At 36.1% G+C, this 22,500-nt stretch overlaps 2 protein-coding genes across 12 annotated transcripts in view; both read right to left on the bottom strand.

Moving 5' to 3' along the window:
• Positions 1-5,996, bottom strand: part of plaub (plasminogen activator, urokinase b) — a 12,653-nt gene extending 6,657 nt beyond the window's left edge. The window contains exons 1-5 of the mRNA XM_084434232.1: positions 4,427-5,996; positions 4,287-4,332; positions 4,105-4,206; positions 1,854-1,962; positions 466-563 (exon numbers count right to left, since the gene is read on the bottom strand). Of these exons, the coding sequence (XP_084290358.1) occupies positions 466-563; positions 1,854-1,962; positions 4,105-4,206; positions 4,287-4,332; positions 4,427-4,483 (412 nt within the window). The 5' untranslated portion in view covers positions 4,484-5,996. The remainder of the gene's footprint in view (positions 1-465; positions 564-1,853; positions 1,963-4,104; positions 4,207-4,286; positions 4,333-4,426) is intronic.
• A 3,692-nt stretch (positions 5,997-9,688) lies between these two features.
• exoc7 (exocyst complex component 7) overlaps positions 9,689-22,500 on the bottom strand; it is a 21,008-nt gene continuing 8,196 nt past the window's right edge. For 4 of the 11 annotated variants that reach the window (XM_084433973.1, XM_084433976.1, XM_084433978.1 and 1 more), the window contains 13 exons: positions 21,637-21,782; positions 17,625-17,777; positions 17,442-17,540; positions 16,692-16,754; positions 16,520-16,586; positions 15,544-15,582; positions 14,548-14,613; positions 12,956-13,076; positions 11,909-12,004; positions 11,765-11,828; positions 11,032-11,073; positions 10,125-10,258; positions 9,689-9,996 (listed from right to left, as the gene is read on the bottom strand). In XM_084433973.1, the coding sequence (XP_084290099.1) occupies positions 9,894-9,996; positions 10,125-10,258; positions 11,032-11,073; positions 11,765-11,828; positions 11,909-12,004; positions 12,956-13,076; positions 14,548-14,613; positions 15,544-15,582; positions 16,520-16,586; positions 16,692-16,754; positions 17,442-17,540; positions 17,625-17,777; positions 21,637-21,782 (1,193 nt within the window). In that variant the 3' untranslated portion in view covers positions 9,689-9,893. The remainder of the gene's footprint in view (positions 9,997-10,124; positions 10,259-11,031; positions 11,074-11,764; positions 11,829-11,908; positions 12,005-12,955; positions 13,077-14,547; positions 14,614-15,543; positions 15,583-16,519; positions 16,587-16,691; positions 16,755-17,441; positions 17,541-17,624; positions 17,778-21,636; positions 21,783-22,500) is intronic. The other 7 variants (XM_084433977.1, XM_084433979.1, XM_084433980.1 and 4 more) reach the window with 3 other exon arrangements.

Below are 22,500 nucleotides of genomic sequence, written 5' to 3'. Positions count from 1 at the left end.
GAATACTCAGCAATGCTGTCGACTTATGAATTTACACATGCTTTGTCTTAAAGCACATAGACATATAAACAACATTAAAAGCTGGATTTTCACCACAGGGGGACTTTAATTGGTTGTTGGTTTTATCAGCTAGCTTGTCAATTGTGTTTAAGCATCACTGCTTGCTAGGACTGGATGATATGACGATATATATCATGGAATTGATTTAAGTTTTTCGATATAATTTATATATCGCACATGCAGCTTCTAGTGAGCAGGAGTTATTGCCCCATTAAAGTGATAAAGAAACACGGATGACTGAGTAATAAATAGTGGGACGTGCTTGATGTTAAAAAGAGTTATTAAAAGTGCAATATGCAGCAACTCATATTCAGTATTCGCACAACTTTCTGTTTTTAAATAGATTTTCATGTGTTTCTGCCCATCTCTGATACATTAATAGAGTGAAAAGGACAGAATCAGTACTGAGATGTTCTGTGCATCGGGGAATATCACAGTCCTCTCTGATGATCGTCGGCCCCTTCTGTACGAAACACCACGGTCTGCGGCTGAAGTCTGGGTTTCTGTTGGTGTTGGAACATGTACAGTGAGTTATGATGGATGTAACTGACATGATGAAGAGAAATGAACACAATAACCACATTTACATGAGCAGGAATACGCCAAACAACACAGGAATGTCAGGCAGTGTGAGCTGCACAGGCTCGGGCAGGTGTGTGTGTGTGTGTGTGTGTGAGAGGGAATATTTCTGCAGGAGATCTTCATGTCTGGTCTTGAGAATAAGGGGGAATATTGCAAATATGATCAAGAACATGTGCGGGTCATATTTCACCCCAAAATGAAAAGTAAAACATGAATTGTTTTGCACTGTGACCCAATTCTCACTGTAATGTAATGTCATTTTTATTTATTTATTATTTATACATACATAAAAATAATTGTATAAAAGTACTTTATACTCAAATACAGTAAAATATAAATAAATGTTAATGTGGCAAATGTGTTTAATTATAATGGAAAATAATATCACAATACAGTTTTTTTTAATCAATTAATATATTATTAATTATTGATTTACTTTAAAACAGTAAAATATAAATAAATGTTAATGGGGTACATGTGTTTCATTATGTTTAATAATGTCAAAATGCTAAAAAAAATATGAATTGTCCAAAAAGCTTAATTTTCTTTATGCAAAAATAATAAGTAATAAAGTAAAGTAAAAAAATAAAAAAATAAAAAAATAAAAAAATAAATAAAAAATAAAAAATAAAAAATAAAATAAAATAAAATAAAATAAAATAAAATAAAATAAAATAAAATAAAATAAAATAAAATAAAATAAAATAAAATAAAATAAATAAAACAAAATAAAACAAAATAAAATCAAATAAATTTTCATTGTATAAAAACTGTTTTACTTTAAAACAGTAAAATATAAATGATTAATAATGGGGCAAATGTGTTTCATTGTGTTTAATGTAAAACAATGTCAAAAAATATAATGTCAAAATGCAAAAAGGCTTAATTTTCTATATTCAAAACTTTATCAAATTAAATAAACTTAAAATAATTATTAAATTAATCATTATTATTATTATATTATTATTATAATTATTAAATTAAAAGGTATTTAAAACAACTTTTGTGTTTAATTGTTTTTTAAAAAATGGGTTCAGTTTAATTACATTTAATATCTAAATTATTTCTTCTAATTTTGGGGTGAATTTTGCCCAAGACATGTCAGTTCTTGTTTTCTTGTTCTATTAATATTGCAATCTTCAGGACTAAGGCATGTTGATATGATTCTAGTTGTCAGGTGACTCAGAAGCGGATGTTTGAGCTCAACTCGCCTGCAGTGTTTGTGTCCACCCAGTTCCACACATTCCCTCCCACTCGCTGATTTAGACACGGGACCTCTGTAGTGGAGACCGATCCCGTCAGAGCAGGACATGGACTCGTCTACCAGAAAACATCATTATCTGAAGAACTTAAAGAGATAGTTCATCTAAAAAATAAAAACAATTAGCCCATGATTTACTCACCCTCAAGCCATCCTGTATATGACATTCTTCTTTCAGACGAATACAATCAGAGTTACGATGGACAGATGCACTTTTATGATGGATAGATGCACTTTTATGATGATAGATGCACTTTTATGATGATAGATGCACTTTTATGATGATAGATGCACTTTTATGATGATAGATGCACTTTTATGATGGACAGATGCACTTTTATGATGGACGGATGCACTTTTATGATGGACAGATGCACTTTTATGATGATAGATGCACTTTTATGATGGATAGATGCACTTTTATGATGGACAGATACACTTTTATGATGGACAGATGCACTTTTATGACGGACAGATGCACTTTTATGACGGACAGATGCACTTTTATGATGGACAGATGCACTTTTATGACGGACAGATGCACTTTTATGATGGATAGATGCACTTTTATGATGGACAGATGCACTTTTATGATGGATAGATGCACTTTTATGATGGATAGATGCACTTTTATGATGAACAGATGCACTTTTATGATGAACAGATGCACTTTTATGATGGATAGATGCACTTTTATGATGATAGATGCACTTTTATGATGGACAGATGCACTTTTATGATGGATAGATGCACTTTTATGATGAACAGATGCACTTTTATGATGAACAGATGCACTTTTATGATGGACAGATGCACTTTTATGATGGATAGATGCACTTTTATGATGAACAGATGCACTTTTATGATGATAGATGCACTTTTATGATGAACAGATGCACTTTTATGATGAACAGATGCACTTTTATGATGGACAGATGCACTTTTATGATGGATAGATGCACTTTTATGATGAACAGATGCACTTTTATGATGATAGATGCACTTTTATGATGGATAGATGCACTTTTATGATGGACAGATGCACTTTTATGATGATAGATGCACTTTTATCATGGATAGATGCACTTTTATGATGGACAGATGCACTTTTATGATGGACAGATGCACTTTTATGATGGACAGATGCACTTTTATGATGGACAGATGCACTTTTATGATGGACAGATGCACTTTTATGATGGACAGATGCACTTTTATAATGGATAGATGCACTTTTATGATGGACAGATGCACTTTTATAATGGATAGATGCACTTTTATGATGGATAGATGCACTTTTATGATGGACAGATGCACTTTTATAATGGACAGATGCACTTTTATAATGGACAGATGCACTTTTATAATGGATAGATGCACTTTTATGATGGATAGATGCACTTTTATAACGGATAGATGCACTTTTATGATGATAGATGCACGTATATGATGGACAGATGCACTTTTATGATGGATAGATGCACTTTTATAACGGATAGATGCACTTTTATGATGGACAGATGCACTTTTATGATAAATAAATGCACTTTTATGATGGATAGATGCACTTTTATAATGGATAGATGCACTTTTATAATGGATAGATGCACTTTTATGATGGATAGATGCACTTTTATGATGGATAGATGCACTTTTATGATAAATAAATGCACTTTTATGATGGATAGATGCACTTTTATAATGGATAGATGCACTTTTATAATGGATAGATGCACTTTTATAATGGACAGATGCACTTTTATGATGATAGATGCACTTTTATAATGGATAGATGCACTTTTATGATGGATAGATGCACTTTTATGATGGACAGATGCACTTTTATAATGGACAGATGCACTTTTATGATGGATAGATGCACTTTTATGATGGATAGATGCACTTTTATAATGGATAGATGCACTTTTATGATAAATAAATGCACTTTTATAATGGATAGATGCACTTTTATGAAACAGAAACAGCCATTCACTGTCATTATAAAGCTTGGAAGAGCCAGGACATTTTTTTATATAACTCTGATTGTATTCGTCTGAAAGAAGAATGTCATATTCACCTAGGATGAGTTCAGGGTGAGTAAATCATGGGCTTATTTACATTTTTGGGTAAACTATCCCTTTAACAGAGAGGATAAACATTTACAGATGCAAAGACCTGATAATAAACACACACACACACACCTGTTTCACAGCTGGAGCCGCTGAAGCCGTCAGGACAGAGACAGAGCAAGTGACGTCCCGACAGAGAGGAGAGAGACGTCCCACCATTCAGACACAAAACACCTGCACACAGCCAGCATGAGATCAAACTGCGGGACTTCTATGCAATATTAATGTGAACATGAAAAATAAAAGATCTGCACCTGGTTTGTCCTGTGAAGCGCTGGGAAAGAGTCTGCGCTGGGCTCTCTGGAGGTCAAAGCAAAGAAACGAGGAGTTCAGTCTAGAAACTACACAATTCAAAACAGTGTCTAAACGTGAGTGTGTTATGAAGCACACTTACACACACTGTGAGCACTGCTAAAGCTAGCGTTAAACTCAGACTGCAGAACACAGACATTTCTCCTTCGGCCTTCAGACGCTGAAACACAGATCATGTCATTAAAGCAGTCAAGGCAAGGTTTGTTTTAGAAATTCACAACGGAGAAATTTCCTGGAAAAAATCATTATAAAATTAATTTCCTATAACAGCTCAGGTCAGACAGAGCAGGCCTGGAGCGGAGAAGGAGATTAAAGCTCAGAGATCCGCACAGATGAGATGTGTGTGTGTGTGTGTGTGTGTGTGTGTGTGTGTGTGTGTGTGTGTGTAATAAATCTCTTAGACAGCGATGAGAGATTGGCTAGTTCTCAGACCGTAATCTCACATGCATCTCAACAAGGTCTGAAGATGCCAAACGTCTGCATTCCAAAGTTAGAGATCTCAGATATAAACTCAAACATGTCTCATTAAAATGTTTCCATTCAACATAATCCAACTTATCAAAATAAAATAAAATAAAATAAATAAAACAAAATAAAAATCTTCCACGAGAAAATGATCTAAAACTATCAACACATCCAAATAAAATAAAATAAATAAATAAAAACAAAATAAAAATCTTCCCAGAGCAAGTGATCTAAAACTATCAACATAATACAACATATCAAAATAAAATAAAATAAAATAAAATAAAATAAAATAAAATAAAATAAAATAAAATAAAATAAAATAAAATAAAATAATAAAATAAAAGTCCTCCCATCCAACATAATCCAATTTATTAAAATAAAATAAAATACAAATCTTCCCAGAGCAAATGATCAGAAACTATCAACATAATGGAACATATCCAAATAAAATACAATAAATAAATAAATAAAAACAAAATAAAAATCTTCCCAGAGCAAGTGATCTAAAACTATCAACATAATACAACATATCAAAATAAAATAAAATAAAATAATAAAATAAAAGTCCTCCCATGCAACATAATCAAATTGATCAAAATAAAATAAAATAAAATAAAAGTCCTCTCATCCAACATAATCCAATTTATTAAAATAAAATAAAATACAAATCTTCCCAGAGCAAATGATCTGAAACTATCACCATATCCACATAAAATAAAATAAAATAAAATAAATAAAAACAAAATAAAAATCTTCCCAGAGCAAATTATCTAAAACTATCAACATAATACAACATATCAAAATAAAATAAAATAAAATAAAATAAAAATCTTCCCAGAGCAAAATACAACATGTCAAAAATAATAAAATAAAATAAACAGTAGAATTAATTGAAAAATAACAGTAACAATAAAAAAATCCAACCCAGAGTAAATGATCTGAAACTATGCAACATATCTAAATAATAAAATGAAATATTAAACTAAATAAATCCAGCAGACTGACAAGTATACATTTCGGTATAAATGTTGCTTCTCAAGGTTCATTAAAAACAGCATGTAATAATACAATAATTTGGAAACTTGTTAAAAACAATTTTATAAAGCACACTATGTTATATTATTGTCCTCATATCTTCTACCAGCATTTACAGAGTTAGTAGTGCACAGATCATCCCGTCACTATATGAATATTGTGCATCTGGATTATTTTCAAAGCAGTTTAATATCTCAGTCATGCATGAACTCATGTATCAGCAGTAACTCAACTCACCGGTTATCAGATCAGCCGGACTGGAGTGTGTGTGTGTGTGTTACACACTCCCTATATAGAGGAGCGTTTGCTCTGATTGGCTGCAGGAACAGAAGAGTTTGTGTGGGAGTTTGTCAAACACTGAAACTAGATCATAGATGATTCAAACTGACTTCAGTTCTCTTCATGCTTTTGCTTTCTTTCTTTTCTCAAGCACTATCTGAACTGGTCTGTAAATCTACAGTATCTTATTAATACACAACATTTCTAAGGCCTCTAAAATGATCAAAACTTTGCTGAGAAACCGGATCTCTCACACATGCCTGTCTCTGACTGATAGTTTACACTGTTTTATCAAGTAAGTCTTTTTGTGTAATTGCACAAACATTCACCATCAGCTTGTGCTTCACGTGTCAAATCTGCACTGATTTTAATACAGTAAACGTAAGAATAACTTCATAAATTCAAGATGAACACGTACTGGACTGAAGCTTTACTGGATTATCCAAACATCATTTCATAGAAAAATCATCAAATATGATCATCATGCAGGCTTTTGGGGAAGGTTTATTAGTTCATCTCTCAATTATTATTGTATTGCATTGAATCATGTTTTAAAAGAGCTTTGATCATAAAACTGAGCATTCAAATATCATCTTACTAAGACGTAATATTGGTAGATATTGATATTTATATGCAGTTTATGTATCTGCTGCACTGTTATAAAGATCTCATTGTTTTCATCTTACTTTTTGGCCATATAAATATCAGCATATGCAACAAATTGCATATTTTTGGGCCTCTGAATAAAATTGAGCTGTTTATTCTCATATTCTCATAAGCCTGACGTATCAAATATGATAACTCGATAGAAATGTTATTGAATAAACTGTTCCAGTTAAACTCTGACACAAAATGACAATATAAGACAATCGTGGGTGTTTTTCCCAGTAATCGGAGCAGAAAGCGGGATCACTGAGCCGTTCCGGGCATCTTCTCCAAAACCCCGACACTGACACTCATCCGCTGAGAAACAAGTGGGCAAACAGTGAAATCAGTTTCACGCTTCCACATCCAGAAACATCTGTGCACACACACACACACACACACACACACACACACACACACACACACACACACACACACACTCTCTCCGTGCCTCATTCGGCATGCATTCCCTGATGCGTTCCTTTCCTCTCCTCTGGGATGAAGAATATTCCCTGATGTGTTCCTTTCCTCTCCTCTGGAATATTCAGTGAGTAATTCCTGTGGGTGTTGGTCGATAGCTCATTGTTTTGGGGAATATACAGTTATGATTCAGTGTTTGTCTGACACACTGATTCAGCTCGTACTGTTGTGTTCACAGACTCTGAGCTGATTTTAGCTCAGTGATTAAAGCTTTTGAAAAGGTGATTGTTAAATACAGAGCTCCACACCTCGACTGACTGAGCGGATGTTCATCATCCCTGACAGACACGAGATGTAGGTCAAACTACACAACGCATTTGAAGATTTTTGCATGACAAAAATATTGTGTTTATATATATATATGTGTGTGTGTGTGTGTGTGTGTGAACATTTATAAAAAACAACAAATAAAAAAAAACAATAATGAAAACAATAATTAACAATATTTTTAAACAAAGTAATTCAAATAGATATTTTAATTATTAAAAATGTAATATATATTACAAAATATTTTTAAAACTAATTCTATTTACAAATATATTATTAATAAGTAAAAAAATATATAATAAAAATAATGAACAATACTTTAAACAAATGATATATATATATAATTAAAAAGTACAAATATAAATTAATTATTTAAGGAAGGAATGTTAAAATATATAATAATGAAAATAATCATAAGCAATATTTTAAACAAATTATATATGTATATGTATATATATATATATATATGTGTAAAATATAATAATAAATATAGCTGCAAGCAGCGATACGGGGCCAAGCCCCTGAAGCAGCAGCAAGAACAGGAAGTGTAAAATCAGCAGAAATTGAACATGCATGAAAAAACAGCTGGTTCAGAAGTTCAGATGAGAATGAACACAGAATGGACAAGACATACTTATTTCTAATCCAAGAGGAAGAATGATTAGTACAACGCTTGAAAAATAAAGGAGTCGACATGACACAACATTACACACAATTTTATAAAGTCATCCCACACGAGGGACGAACCCACTATCTCTGGGGCAGATGCCTGTCACTCATCTCATTGCACCACTGGGAAGTTGTGTTTTTGCCAAGATGCAGATGGTCCAATAGTTCAAGTGAGAAGCAACTCAAAATGAAGAATTTTTATATAAATTTGCTGAAGAATATTCAGCATGTTGTATTTATTGAGTTCCTTCACATATAGACACCATGTCTGGAACAAAAGCAACTTTTCCACCACTTAAGGCCACAGTACCTCTTGCGGTCTGGGCATGTGCCACACAGGATTCGAACCCACGACCGGAATGGTTCGAGGGTCGTGGTTTAGCAGCGTGTACCACTCAGAGGACGCTGAATTACAAAGCTGCAGAGGAGAGGCTTCAGTGTAAGAATGAGCACACAAATGTATGTTAACCAGATTAGCATGCTAAGCTAGCTTAATGTTAATGTAGCTCATAGCCTGATAGCTAAAAAGCCACATTAGAAGGAATGGCATCTGGTTAGCGTGCTAACCAATTAGCATGCTAAGCTAACTAACACAAGGCAACAAATTCAGGCAAGGTTGACTTTGGAGACGAATATTTCGGGAACGGTAGCGAATATCAAAAATCTGTTAATTTACTTCTGTACGGCTCGGTCCAAAGATCATCACATTTTGGGAAATTGGAAAAAAATTGAGCAACATTTGTAGGAGGAGTAGCGAAAAAACTGTTTTTCATTTGCTCCAATATGGCAGACAGTCACATTGTTGGAAAATGACAAATGAGATGTCGTCGGAATCGGCATAAATCAAGGAACGTAATGACATAAAGTCAATAACATTTCGAACAATGTTTTCAGAAGTTATAGGCATTTTGCAAAAAAACCTTATGTACCTTCAGGACATGCTGTTGATGATCCCTGTTGATGTTCAAAAGTAATTGGCCAAAATAGCCATTTTTTATATCTCATGACCTGTAGGTGGCGCTGTTCCCAACTTTGGCATGGACCCTCAGATCATGCTTCCAATGAAGCGTACCAATTTTCGTTTCAATTGATCTAACTTTGGCCGAGATACAGCCTTCTGAACCAATTTTGGGTCGACCTCGTTAAGTTTGCGACACCATAACTTTTGAACAAAGATGAATTAAAAACTTTTGTTCAGTCATTTCTGTGCGGCTCAGTCCAAAGAACATCTGAGCCAATTTTCGTAATAATTTGACCAAATTTGAAGGAAAACTGAATTCTGTACTTTTCAAAATGGCCACTACTGTAATGGGCGGAGTCTTAATGTAAGATATTGGTTGTGATCACCATGATGAGAGGGATCAGGTGTACTAAGTTTATATATATTTATATATATGAAAAATAATAATAATAAAACACATTTTTAAACAAATTCATATTTCATACATGCAGCACTTGAAAACAACGCAAGATACTGAACTGAAGAAATCTGAAGTAGAGGTTTCAGGAGTGAATTCTATTTATTTATTGCAGTTAAATCCCCAAAAAACATTTACATAAATACATTTATACAAAAAAACAAAACAAGCACCAACGAACAGTGACGTTGCAGTTGAGTAGTGTGTGATGAAGCAGAGGGGAAAGTGCATGTTCGTCTCCAGTGGAAACCAGAGACTCCGTTGCTATGGTGACGGAGTGGGCGTGGCCTAGGCCGAAGTGTCAAAGAGCTTGTCAATCATTTCTTCCACCTGCTCCGGCGCGTATCGGTGATATTTCTCTGGATTTTTGGTGAATGAAATGTTTGCACATCTGTAAAAACAAAGATTAGATTATGAACAAACACGTGCCGAATACATCTGTATATGACACATGAGATATGAGCTGATGCATCACACACACACACACACACACACACACACACACACACACACACACACCGCTGAAGGAAGGCTTTATAAGCGTCTGAAACCACTCTCTTCTGAGCCTGTCTGATGGCGTCACGCTGTTCTTTATCAGGAACCGCCCAGCCTTTCTGGATCTTACACAGCTCCTCCAGACCCTCGTTAAAACCCTGCAAACACACAAGACCCTTCATCCCTGGAAACACTGACTTTAGGCAAAATATAAAAGACTGCATATGTGTTTTTGATGAGTATCATATTTGATGCATCAGGCTTTTATGGCTCATATTCAGAGACTCAAACGGAGCAAAAATATGCAATTTGGTGCAGATGTTGATATTAATATGGACAAAACATAATATGAACTTCTGATGCTTGTAATGTCAATCAGTGAGATCTTTATAACAGTACAGCAGATACTTACATAAAACGCATATAAACATCAATATCTGCCAATAATATGTCTTAGTACGATGATATTTAAATGCTTGATTTTATGATCAAAGCTCTGTAGTTTTAAAACATGATTCAATGCAATATAATGATGATTGAGAGATGAACAAAAAAGCCTTGATGATCATATTTGATCCTCACGATTTTTCTATAAAATGATGTTTGGATAATCCAGTAAAGCTTCAGTTCAGTAAGTGTTCATCTTGAAATATTACTAATAATATCAATGCTATTCTCATGTTCACTTTATAAAAACCAGTGCAGATTTGACAGCAGAAAGACACGTGAAGCACGAGCTGATGGACGTTCAATCACACTAACAGACCTGTACTTGATAAAACAGTCTAAACTATCAGTCAGAGACAGAAGGCATGAAGTAGATGGTGTGCGACAGGTTTATCAGCAAAGGTTTAATCATTCAGAGGCCTTAGACATGAATACATCAAATATGATACAGTAGGACTAAAGAAGATGCATGAATCTCTCTCACCTTGAACTTGTCCTTGATGATCTGTCGCTCCTTGTCTTTCAGCTGCTCATGCAAAAACATCAGTGAAAGTTAAACTGAGATCATTCAATGACGAACCAAATAAAAACACTTTTAACAGAAGCTCAAAACATAAACTGTGCAGAAGTTCCAAACTGCATATAATAAAGCATTACAGAGGCCATATTATGCCCTTTTACAAAGTCTTGATTGTGTTTTTGGCTCTACTAGAACAGGTTTTCCAGCTTGAATGTTGATTATTCTCCTCATATTCTCCATTGTTGCGGCTCCTCTCTTCCCAGTCTGTCAGTAACGCTCTGTTTACTTCCTGTCTCTATGAAGCCCCTCCTTCTGAAAAGCACACTGTGCTCTGATTGGTCGGCTGGAGCAGTGTGTTGTGATTGGTCGAGCGCTTCAAGTGTGTTTGGGGAATGTCCCGCCCCTTACCATAACCGCCAGTTTAACACACTACTAACTAACTCAACCAGGCCCCGCCCCTTTATTCTGCGCATTAATTATTTAAATGAGGAATATTGTGACGTGTTCGTTCCGGAAGAAACTCAAGACTACAATGGAGGCGTTTCAGGAGTTCAGAAACACTGACACTGATATAGAGAGGAACTCCCGAAACCTTTCTCATGCTCAAACAGCAACATTACACACTAAAGAAGATGAACATGGAAAAAAGTAGAATAGAATCGTTATTGGTGTGTGTGTGTGTGTGAGATCTTCTCACTTTGGTTCCAGGCTGGAATGCTGGGATGTTTCGCTCGGTCAGATGCTCTGTGACCTTCAGCCAGCTGTAGGTGAGTGAAGGTCAGAAGGTCATTCATTGAATCATGACAGGACAGTTTCTGGCATGTGGACTGTGATGTTTTACCTGCGCTGATAATTCTGGATCTCCTGCTCGATCAGCTCTCTGTATGAACTCTCCACCTTCTTATGCGTCACAGCGACCAGCTGAATCAACTCAGACCTGCGCAGCGGAGAACACCATTCACATAACATTCTACTTCAGTAATGTGACTTATCGTAGGAACAACTAAATATTTAAAGGGGCGGTATAATGCCCTTTTCACAAGATGTAAAATAAGTCTCTGATGTCTCTAGAGTGTGTGTGTGAAGTTTTAGCTCAAAATACCCCACAGATATTTTTATATAACATGTTAAAATTGTCACTTTTTGAGGGTGAGCAAAAACACTGTTTTGTGTCTGTCCCTTTAAATGCAAATGAGCTGCTGGTCCCGGCACAGGGGGCGGAGCTTCAAGAGCTTGTGTGTGCGTGTGTGTGTGCGCCTGTGTGTGTGAGTGTGTGTGTGTGAGTGTGTGTGTGTGTGTGTGTGTGAGTGAAAATTTCAGGTCAGAATTTTTTTACACTTTTTAGCCTTTTATGTTCAAACCGGAGTCAGACAAAGATGGAGAGACTCAAGAAGAAGTGACAACATGTAGAAGCAACAGGACATTTCTGAATGGTTAGTTGATGAATTTATGTAGCTGATGTGTAGTTATCTTCTAGTCACTGATTAGCATAGTCTGTCTTGATAATCTATAAACCGTGTTCAGGGGGCGGGGTTTATGTAAATTTTAGGGTTAGTGATGTCACTAACTCGGGAGGAAGCTCGTGTAGTCTCTACCAGCCGTTTGTTGTAGTCCTTAAAAAGCGATTTCTTTAAAAGCAAATATCTCCCTTTGCTCTGAACTTTGAGCGTTGTAACTTTGCAGATGTTGTTTATGCTCAAACAGCAACACTACACACTAACTAAAGTTAGAAAAGTCAAATCATAATCCGTTTAATAAACCCCTTTAAATGAGGAAGAAAACGTCATTTTAACTGTCGCCTGATTGGCTAGCAGTGAGTGTGTTCCAGTGTCTGATTGGTCAGTGAACTGAACCTGTTCAACGGTCCTGAATCAGTCTGTATACTCACTTCTCCAGGGATTTCAGGATGTAGTTGTAGTTGTTGTGAAGGAAGACGGCTCGCAGCGCCGGATCTTCATACACTTTAGCTTTGTTTGACAGATTCAGCTGCAGGTTACCGAGGACTTTATCTACAGAGAAACACAAAAACACCTATTTATCTAATATAATTTATTCCAAACACAAACAGTGTTATTTTACTATCTTTTATATACTATTATAGAATTTATTAATATTTTAAATTAACTTTATATTGAATTAACATTTATTTAATATAAGTTCAATTTAAATTGTACTCAATTTAAAGTAATTTCATATTTAAATTTTAAATATTATTATTATTATATTATAAATATTTTTATTTAGCTTTAATTTATTTTTACTTCAGTTTTAGTAAGTCCAAGGGAACATTTCTATTTTTCATTTTATGTTTTCTAAGTTATAGGTTATCATCTAATATTTATTTAATATTTATTTCAATGAATGAAAACTCATATCATTTAGAATCACGTTTCACATGATCGTTTGATATAAAAGAGTTTGATGATTATGAAAACATCCTGTAACTTTCAGGACTCAAAATTTCCTCTTCAACAAAAGAGAGAAAAAAAGAAAGAAAGAAGAGCATTGAATGAAAACAGGCTGAAACTTCTGAACGTCTGCAACTCGGAGAGATCACTGTGGAAACTGTTCAAGAAAAACTAGAAGACCTTTACTAGTATTACACTCTAAGATGACCTGAGGGAAAAGTTTATCTGAAAATGCATGATATGACCTTTTAAAACATCAGTTATTTGTGTGAGTGAATGTGTGTGTATGAGTGTGTGTGTGAGAGTGTGTTTGAGTATGTGAGAGTGGTGTGTGCGAGTGTGTGTGTGTGAGTGAGAGAGAGTGTGTGGTGTGTTTGAGTATGTGGTGTGTGTGTGTGTGTACGTGAGTAAGTGAGTGAGTGAGTGAGTGAGTGAGTGAGTGAGTGTGTGTGTGAGTGTGTGTGTACTTAGTATGTGTGTGACCTAAATTCAGGTCCCCAAGAGGAAACAAGCTCATAAATCATACAGAATGAGTTTGTTTGAAAATGTAAAAAAAGTTTGTGAGTGTGTGTGAGCGTTTGAGTGTGAGTGTGTGTGTGTGTGTGTGTGTGTGTGTGTGAGTGTGTCTTACAGATATACGTGCTCAGTAGTGTGAGAGAGTGTGTGAGAGAGTGTGTGGTGTGTTTGAGTATGTGAGTGTGGTGTGTGTGTGCGTATGAGTGAGTTAGTGTGTGTGTGTGTGTGTGTGTGTGCGTGCGTGTGTGTGTGCGAGAGTGTGTGAGAGAGTGTGTGGTGTGTTTGAGTATGTGAGTGTGGTGTGTGTGTGAGTGTGGTGTGTGTGTGTGTGTGTGAGTGTGTGTGTGTGAGAGTGTGTGGTGTGTTTGAGTATGTGAGTGTGGTGTGTGTGTGTGAGTGTGGTGTGTGTGTGTTTGTACTTAGTATGTGTGTGACCTAAATTCAGGTCCCCAAGAGGAAACAAGGTTATAAATCATACAGAATGAGTTTGTTTGAAAATGTAAAAAAAAGTTTGTGAGCGTGTGTGTGAGTGTGTGTGTGTGTGTGTGTGTCTTACAGATATACGTGCTCAGTAGTCTCCGGCTGAACTCTGAACTGTAGCTGCTGGCGGATGAGCTGCTCTCTGGAAACAACAAGAGAGACATTTCAACAGCCGTTCATTTGTTTAACATTCAGAAAATCATCACTTCCTTCTGTCTGAGAGTCGACCTCTGAATCTTAATAACTCATAAACTAGATGCTCAGATTGAAGTTAATCCTCCCTTACATATAAAACATATATTACATTTAACTCTCTGAGAAGAGAAACTGGTCTCAGATCAGCTGAACTGGACTCGCCCCAGATTAAATCACAGCTCGTGTACAATGCTATAATTAATAACTTAGAGAGGTTATTGTTTCATATCCTGCCGGCTGCCGGGGAAAATCTGAAGATCCTCAGAGAAAATACCATCAGATGAAACTTTCCATAAACCAAAGCTCCCGGAAACCGACATAAACACCGTAAATAAAGCCTGTAACTCTTTCAGAAACATCTGCAAGTCTAAAAAAAGCAAGTACAGTAAGCGATTCAGAAAGACAGTTATGGGTTTGAAGTCAACATGAAATCCAATCAGCCTCGTTTACATTCATAATGAATGTTTCTGGTCATATTGTGAATGATTCTGACGTTTCTGGGGTTTAATCAAAATCTCTGTGTGAAACAATCCTCATTTTCTGCTGATTTAATTAACGGCAAAATAACATTAACCAATAATATTTATGCAATATTTATGCAATATCTATTGCAATAAATCCCCTCTATGCAATCAAATCCCAATAGACAAAATCAAGTCCCGCCGTACATTATTTACAGTTTCACATGAAATACTACTTTTTTACCCATCATACTTCCATGATCTGAGTGAAACATGTTTATAAGCACTGCTTTAGAATATCATGCAGTGGCGGATCATTCACCACATGTATTGAGAAGGTAAAGCGAGTGAGTTCAGGTTTCATGTTGACTGTAAGTCAGAGGAGTCGAGCTCTACTCGTCTGCATGGGCTCTTACCTCGGGGGTCTAAAGGAATATTGTAAGTGTCCCCGAGAACTACAGGGCAGAAGCAAAGCAGAACAGAGAGAGAGAGAGAGAGAGAGAGAGAGAGAGAGAGAACAAGAGAAAGAGGCAAAGGGCAAGAAGTTAAAATAGTTCTGTTAGTGAAGAGCTTAACCACTGATGGCCAGCCAGGGTGAGAGAGAGATCATGTGACAGAAGCAGAGGTGAGTGGGCGGAGCTTAGAAACCAGTGGGAGGAGCTACAGCCAGTGTGAGAGAGCGAGATCATGTGACAGAAGCAGAGGTGGGTGGGCGGAGCTGAAAAACCAGAGGGAGGAGCTACAGACAGGGTGAGAGAGAGATCATGTGACAGCGGTGAGTGGGTGGAGCTGAGAAACTAGTGGGAGGAGCTACAGACAGGGTGAGAGCGAGATCATGTGACAGAAGCAGAGGTGAGTGGGCGGAGCTACAGAGTGGCATGCATTGCTGTGAACATGAGCGGTCATATCAGGACATATATTTAATTTCTGACCATTTTCACTGACCATTTGTTAATAAGGCAAGACTGCTTAGCAGATCCGACTCTAATAAATAGTAGTTGATAGCTAAAATTTTATATTGCAATTTAGAGGCTAAATTATTATTAGTGCAGGGCGGAGAAAGATGGTTCAGGGAAAAACATGGGCAGAGAAGCTGAAAATGGTTGAATTTGCTTTCCAAATATGATCTCAGAATGAGTGACTTCAGGAAAACCAAAGGAAAAGGAAATGCAGACCACAGGAAAGGAGATAGGAGGGTGAGGACTGTGTGTTATGAACATTAATGTGATAAAAACAGACATGTCAGCTGTCCAATACAGAGCTCACATCTGCTCTTTAACTACAAACTATCTTCAGCACATTGAAGAACGGCAGATTTATAATCCAGGAATATCTATTGGATCTAATATGTCTGTTTTTTTTTATGTGTACGTCAGTGTGTTTCTGCTTTACCCTGAGAGGCCAACATCGCTCCTGCGGTTTCCTGGAAATCCAACAGTTGCTGCAGGAACAGGATGGCCTGAGGAGAAACAACGAGAGAGAAAGAGCATCTTTGTCTGGTTTCATAACAACACCGCCGTTAGCAGAGTTTTACTGTACAGAACGGAGGATGAGGAGATCCTACATTGCTTGTGAGCTCATGTACGGTTCCGTCTTTCGGCATGTTGTACTCTTTATCTGGGTCGTTCTGTTGGAGAGGAGAAGATCACATGATCAGAACATAATCACTTTTTATCACAAATTATAATAAATTAAAAATAATTATAATTAATAGTGTAATATATATATATATATATACATTATAATTTAAAGGAAATGATAAATATTTTCTAATTATTAATACAATGTAGAATTAATTATTAATTACATTTAACAAAAACATTTAATAACTAATAGAATTTCAAATTAATTATTAATCACCTCTATTATGATAGAAGTCTTAAAATAAAATGTATATATATAAATAATTGATTTTTTTTATTACATAATTTTTTTTAAATAATTAATCATATTCATAATTATTAATAACATCTAATAATAGCTATATATATATCATTTTAAAAAGAATGTAATATTTTTATATTAAATAAAATGATAAATATTTTAAAAGAATTAATAAAACATATAATTAATTATTTATTACATTTTATAATACTAATAATAAAGCTTTAAAATTAAATGTTCATTATAATACAATGACATAAATTAATACATCAAAACAGGGGGTGGTCACGTGACACGGAGCAAGTTTATACTCTTATATTCTCCAAGTAAACATAATATTATCCGTTAATTATTATCGCAATAAATTAAAACATTCTGTCCGGACACTGGCCAGCCTTTCAGTGACTGAAGCTCTGATCATTACGCGTACCTTAATGCTGTCAGCAAACTCCTCGAGAGCTTTAGCGCCGATGGTCTCCATGGAGGTGATGAGAGCCGGGAGCTTGTTCTTGGTGCTGGCAGCCGTTCCCTGCACCACAACACAGGATATGACATCATCAGCCAACAAAACAACATTTCTTTTCATATGCGTGTCTCTCTTTCTCCCTTTTACCTGTAGTGTGGCGTCAAAGTCGGGTTTGGTCTGCTTGAGGTGCCGCAGGATGGGGAAGATGGTCAACACGGCGGAGTAATCGTGTCTCATAATGGCTCTGCGTGCCGCTGACACGATGTTATCACCTTCCAACATCAAATTATCCAGCGCCTCCTGCAACGGCATCAAGTTAAAGGGTTAGTTCACCCAAAAATGAAAACTCTGTCAGTAATTACTCTCCCTCATGTTGTTCCAACCCCGTAAGACTTTCATCATCTTCAGAACACAAATTAAGATATTTTAGATGAAACCTGAGAGCCGTCTCACTCCTCCATAGGCTTCTAGGTAATTTCATTCTGCCGGCCCAGAAAGTTACATTTACATTTAGTCATTTAGCAGACGCTTTTGTCCAAAGCGACTTACAAATTAGGACTAAATTAAGCGAGTCATCGTGAAGAGGCAAAAAACAACGCAAGAAGTGCTCAAAATACGAAGTTCAGGCATTGTTGGGAGTAGCCAAGTATGGCAAGCCGTTTTAACTTTTATTCATTTCCAGGATACTAATTCTTGATATCCACAACTAAATTTTCACTAGTTAAAATGCTAATTCTTGATATCAACAATTTAATTTCAACTAGTAAAAACTATAATTCTTGATATCTGTAATTGTATTTTCACTAGTGAAATGTCACCATAGGCTGCCATTCAAAATCCATTGTTGATATCAAGAATTGATTTCTTACTAGTTGAAATTCCAGTTTCACATATCAGAAATAAAATTCTTACTAGTAAAAACCTTTATTTTTGATATCAAGAATTAAACTGTCACTAGTTGAAATGTCTATTCTTGCTATGGCTACTAGTAACAATGTTCATTTTTGAAATCAATAATTCCACTGAGCAGAGAAATTAGAAACATTGTTAATTCTCATTGGCATATAATTAAAAGTGATTATCAACTGAATGAACTTTTTCAAAATGTGCCTCTTTGTGTCTTTTCTAGAAGCTCAAACCTTAGAGATAGGCTGGTCCATGCTGATATTGCCACGCCTCCTTCTGGTACTCCTTCTAATGCCCAGGGTAATTTTCCATGCAAAAGTTGCACTTCTTGTTCACATTACCTTAAACTCCAGTCTTTCACACATCCGCACACACGTAAGATATATAAAATCAAGCAATTGATTACATGTAAATCTACCCACGTGGTGTACATTTTGATCTGCCCTTGCCCATTGTTGTATGTAGGCAAAACTACCAGGGCTTAACGAACGAGAATTTTGGAACATTTGAGTGCAATCAGGAGATGTGATGCAACTTCGTCTGTTTCTCAACATTTTCAACTAGCTAAGCATGCAATTTCTGACCTGAAATTTCTGGGCATTGAAAGAGTTTTGCCTAAAAGGGGAGGTGGTGATGTAGATAAAAAACTGCTACAGAGAGAATCTTTTTGGATTTATGAACTTAACAGCCTTTTCCCGAAAGGGATGAATGAAGAGATAAACTATTCATGTTTCCTGTAAATGCTTTTATTCTTTTCTAGAGATAAATATTGTTAACTTTTCTATTAAAAGAATTGTGTTTCTATTTGTTCTCTGGGTCTGGGCTGAAGCCCCTCCCTCTGCACCTGTTAATTGTCTCCTGATTAACTATTGGGTATTAATTGACTGCATGTCTGTTGTTGATTCATTATGAGCATTGAGAATAGCTGGATGGCTGAAACGTCTGCTCTTGCTCGATTAAAATAATTGATTCTTTTTGTTAAAGACTTTGTCTAGTTTTTTCAGAGTGCGAACCATCTACAGTCTCTTCTACATTTTATTGGTTTTCACGCACCTGGACTTACAACTAGCCTTCATCTGAGCGCAACAATACTTCCTTGTCTTCAGATATCAAAAATGAAATTTTTTACTAGTAGCAATTCAATTCTTGATATCAACAATTGATTTTGAATGGCAGCCTATGGTGACATTTCACTAGTGAAAATATAATTACAGATATCAACAATTACATTTTTGATATCAACAATTCATATCCTGGGCCCAGTTTTTCAAAAGTAATCCAGTGGGATTTCGGATCACGGATTGGATCAAATCTTGGAAATGGGTTTTTCAAAAGTAAAAGAGGGATTCTGAACTAAGATCAGATCATGTAATCCGATCTTAAATTTGATCTGGATCAAACCTGCCCTTTGGATTTTTCAGAATTTTGAACTCGGATTAGGATCTATTTGATCCAAAAAAACAGGATTATCCTGATCCCATCAGAAGGGTGGATTCAGTTGTGATTTTTCGAACCAAATAAAACCAGAGAGGTTTTTTTTTTTTAAGTGAATGATCACAAAATCAATGTTTACTGATGATATATACATTTCTTCATATTTGAAGCATATATGAAGCATGTCACATCTAATGAGATATGGTAAAACAACAAAATCTACAATTTAACATTATAACAAAATAAGGAAAGTAAAATGTTTCTGTTTATTACAGTGTTTCTGTTTCTTAAAATTAAAATAAACAATGGTTATTTGTGGCCACCGGTATTTTGCCAACTGCTGTTCTTTGCTAAGCCAGTAGGCTACACTGTTGGTTCCATTTAAGGCTCTAGTAAACAGGATTTGGTGATCCTGAAAAGTTCCTATCCGGATCAGATTGATCCAATCCGATGTTGCTTAACTGGCTCAAAAGTAAGGTGGATTGCGTGATCACGGATCGCAAAAAAAAGGATTACTAAATCCGGATCAATTTGATCCGGATTAAACCTTTTGAAAAACCGGGCCCTGGAAATGAATAAAAGTTAAAACGGCTTGCCATAGCCAAGCCAGATAAGCGAGGATTAAAGGAAAAGGAACGTTTTTTTTTTAGTTTTTTTTTTATGAGGTTAAGTGCTCACGGAAGAGAGTCTTTTGAACGTTGTCAGGGATTCTGTGCTCCGGATGAGGGTGGGGAGAGCGTCCCACCAGCATGGAACTGCGAATGAGAATGTTCTGGAAAGTGATTTCGTCGCTCGTTGACCGATCGTAGGCTTCTGGTAGGGATGTAGACTCGTAGGAGCGAGTGAAAGTAGGAGGGAGCTGAGCCTGTGATAGATCTGTAAGCAAGCGTCAATGCCTTGAACTTGATGCGAGCGGCGAGAGGTAGCCAGTGCAGAGAGATGAGGAGTGACGTGGGCCCTTTTTGGCTCGTTGAAGACAAGACGTCTTAGTAAAGAGTTCACAAAAATAGTCCAAGTGACTACAGTGACTCAATCTTAAGTTTATCAAGTGACGAGAATACTTTTTGTGTGCAAAAAAAACACAAACACTTTATTCAACTCTTGTTCTGTGTTTCTTTGAGTGAGTTCACATTGAGAAATGAGAAGATGAGCCTTAAGAAAACTTAAGGTTGAGCCACTGTAGTTCCTTCGGATGAGACGTTAAACCGAGGTCCTGACTCTCTGTGGTCATTAAAAATCCCAGGATGTCCTTCGAAAAAGAGTAGGGGTGTAACCCCGGCATCCTGGCCAAATTTGCCCCTTGGCCTCTGTCCATCATGGCGTCCTAATCATCCCCATATACTGATTGGCTTCATCACTGTCTCCTCTCCACCAGTAAGCTGGTGTGTGGTGGGCGTTCTGGCGCAATATGGCTGCCGTCGCATCATCCAAGTGGATGCTGCACATTGGTGGTGGTTGAGGAGATTCCCCCCTTCCATATGTAAAGCGCTTTGAGGTCTCAGAAAAAGCGCTATATAAATGTAATGAATTATTATTATTATTATTATTACTTGGACTATTTTAAACATTGTCTTTACTAACTTTCTGGGCCGGCAAGTTTGAATAACAGAGAAGCCTCTGGAGGAGTGAGACAGCTCTCAGATTTAATAAAAAATATCTTAATTTGTGTTCTGAAGATGAACGGAAGTCTTACGGGGTTGGAACAACATGAGGGAGAGTAATTACTGACAGAGTTTTCATTTTTGGGTGAACGAAACCCTTTAAACACACACATGTGCAGGAACCACACAAACACACAGCAGTGGTGATCTGAGCGGACCTGTATGAGCGAGTCGAAGGTCTTTTTCTGGTGATGTTCCGGAATGATCTCGGTCAGTAAAGCGTACTCGCTCTGAGCCAGCTTCACAAACGCGCTGATGCAGTGGATGTACGAATCAATCTCAATGTCCAACACGTCATCCTTCCCTGAGACAAACACACACACACACACACACACAATTACAAATACACTCATTTTGAAATAAGGATGATATAATGAAAATAATCACACGTAAATACTATTAAATACTGGCTCGACCAATGGCATGAGCTCAAACAGTAGATAATGGCGCTTGCAACGCCAAGGTCATGGGTTCGATTCCCAGGGAAATGCATTAACTGATCAAATGTATTTGTTAAAAGCAATGCAAGTCACTGTGAATAAAAGCGTCTGCCAGATGCATAGACATAAATGTAATTAAGTTTAGGGCGGCACTATTGATTAGTTTGAACAAAAGCAGACTTTATATCTTTATATATATATTTTTTGTACTTTTGTTTGGTGCAACTAACTTGGAGTTTTAAATAAAATGCATCAATATGAGACCAAAAACCTGCAAATAAAGCGTGATTTTCATAATTTCAATTGGGAGATTTCAATGCTTTCACTGAATATGGTTTCTGAAATCATGTTGTGATACTGCAGGACACCACATTTACAACATGTGCTAAACGGTGATTAAAAGTAAACGTCAAACAGCACAATCACGCTAATGTTTCCTCATATCTAATCACTCAATTACAATATCAATTATGCACATCATTACTGATCATATATATTGAAACATTGCATATCAGTGAGATTCGAATCATTGAAACCTGATGTTGAAAATGTAACCCTAAGCCTTGAATTGTTAATGGCCGA

This window comes from Rutilus rutilus (assembly GCF_951802725.1).
Source record: "Rutilus rutilus genome assembly, chromosome: 16".
Lineage (NCBI taxonomy): Eukaryota > Metazoa > Chordata > Actinopteri > Cypriniformes > Leuciscidae > Rutilus > Rutilus rutilus.
The sequence above is the reverse complement of the archived record's forward strand: the minus strand, read 5'-3'. Positions and strand labels throughout refer to the sequence as shown.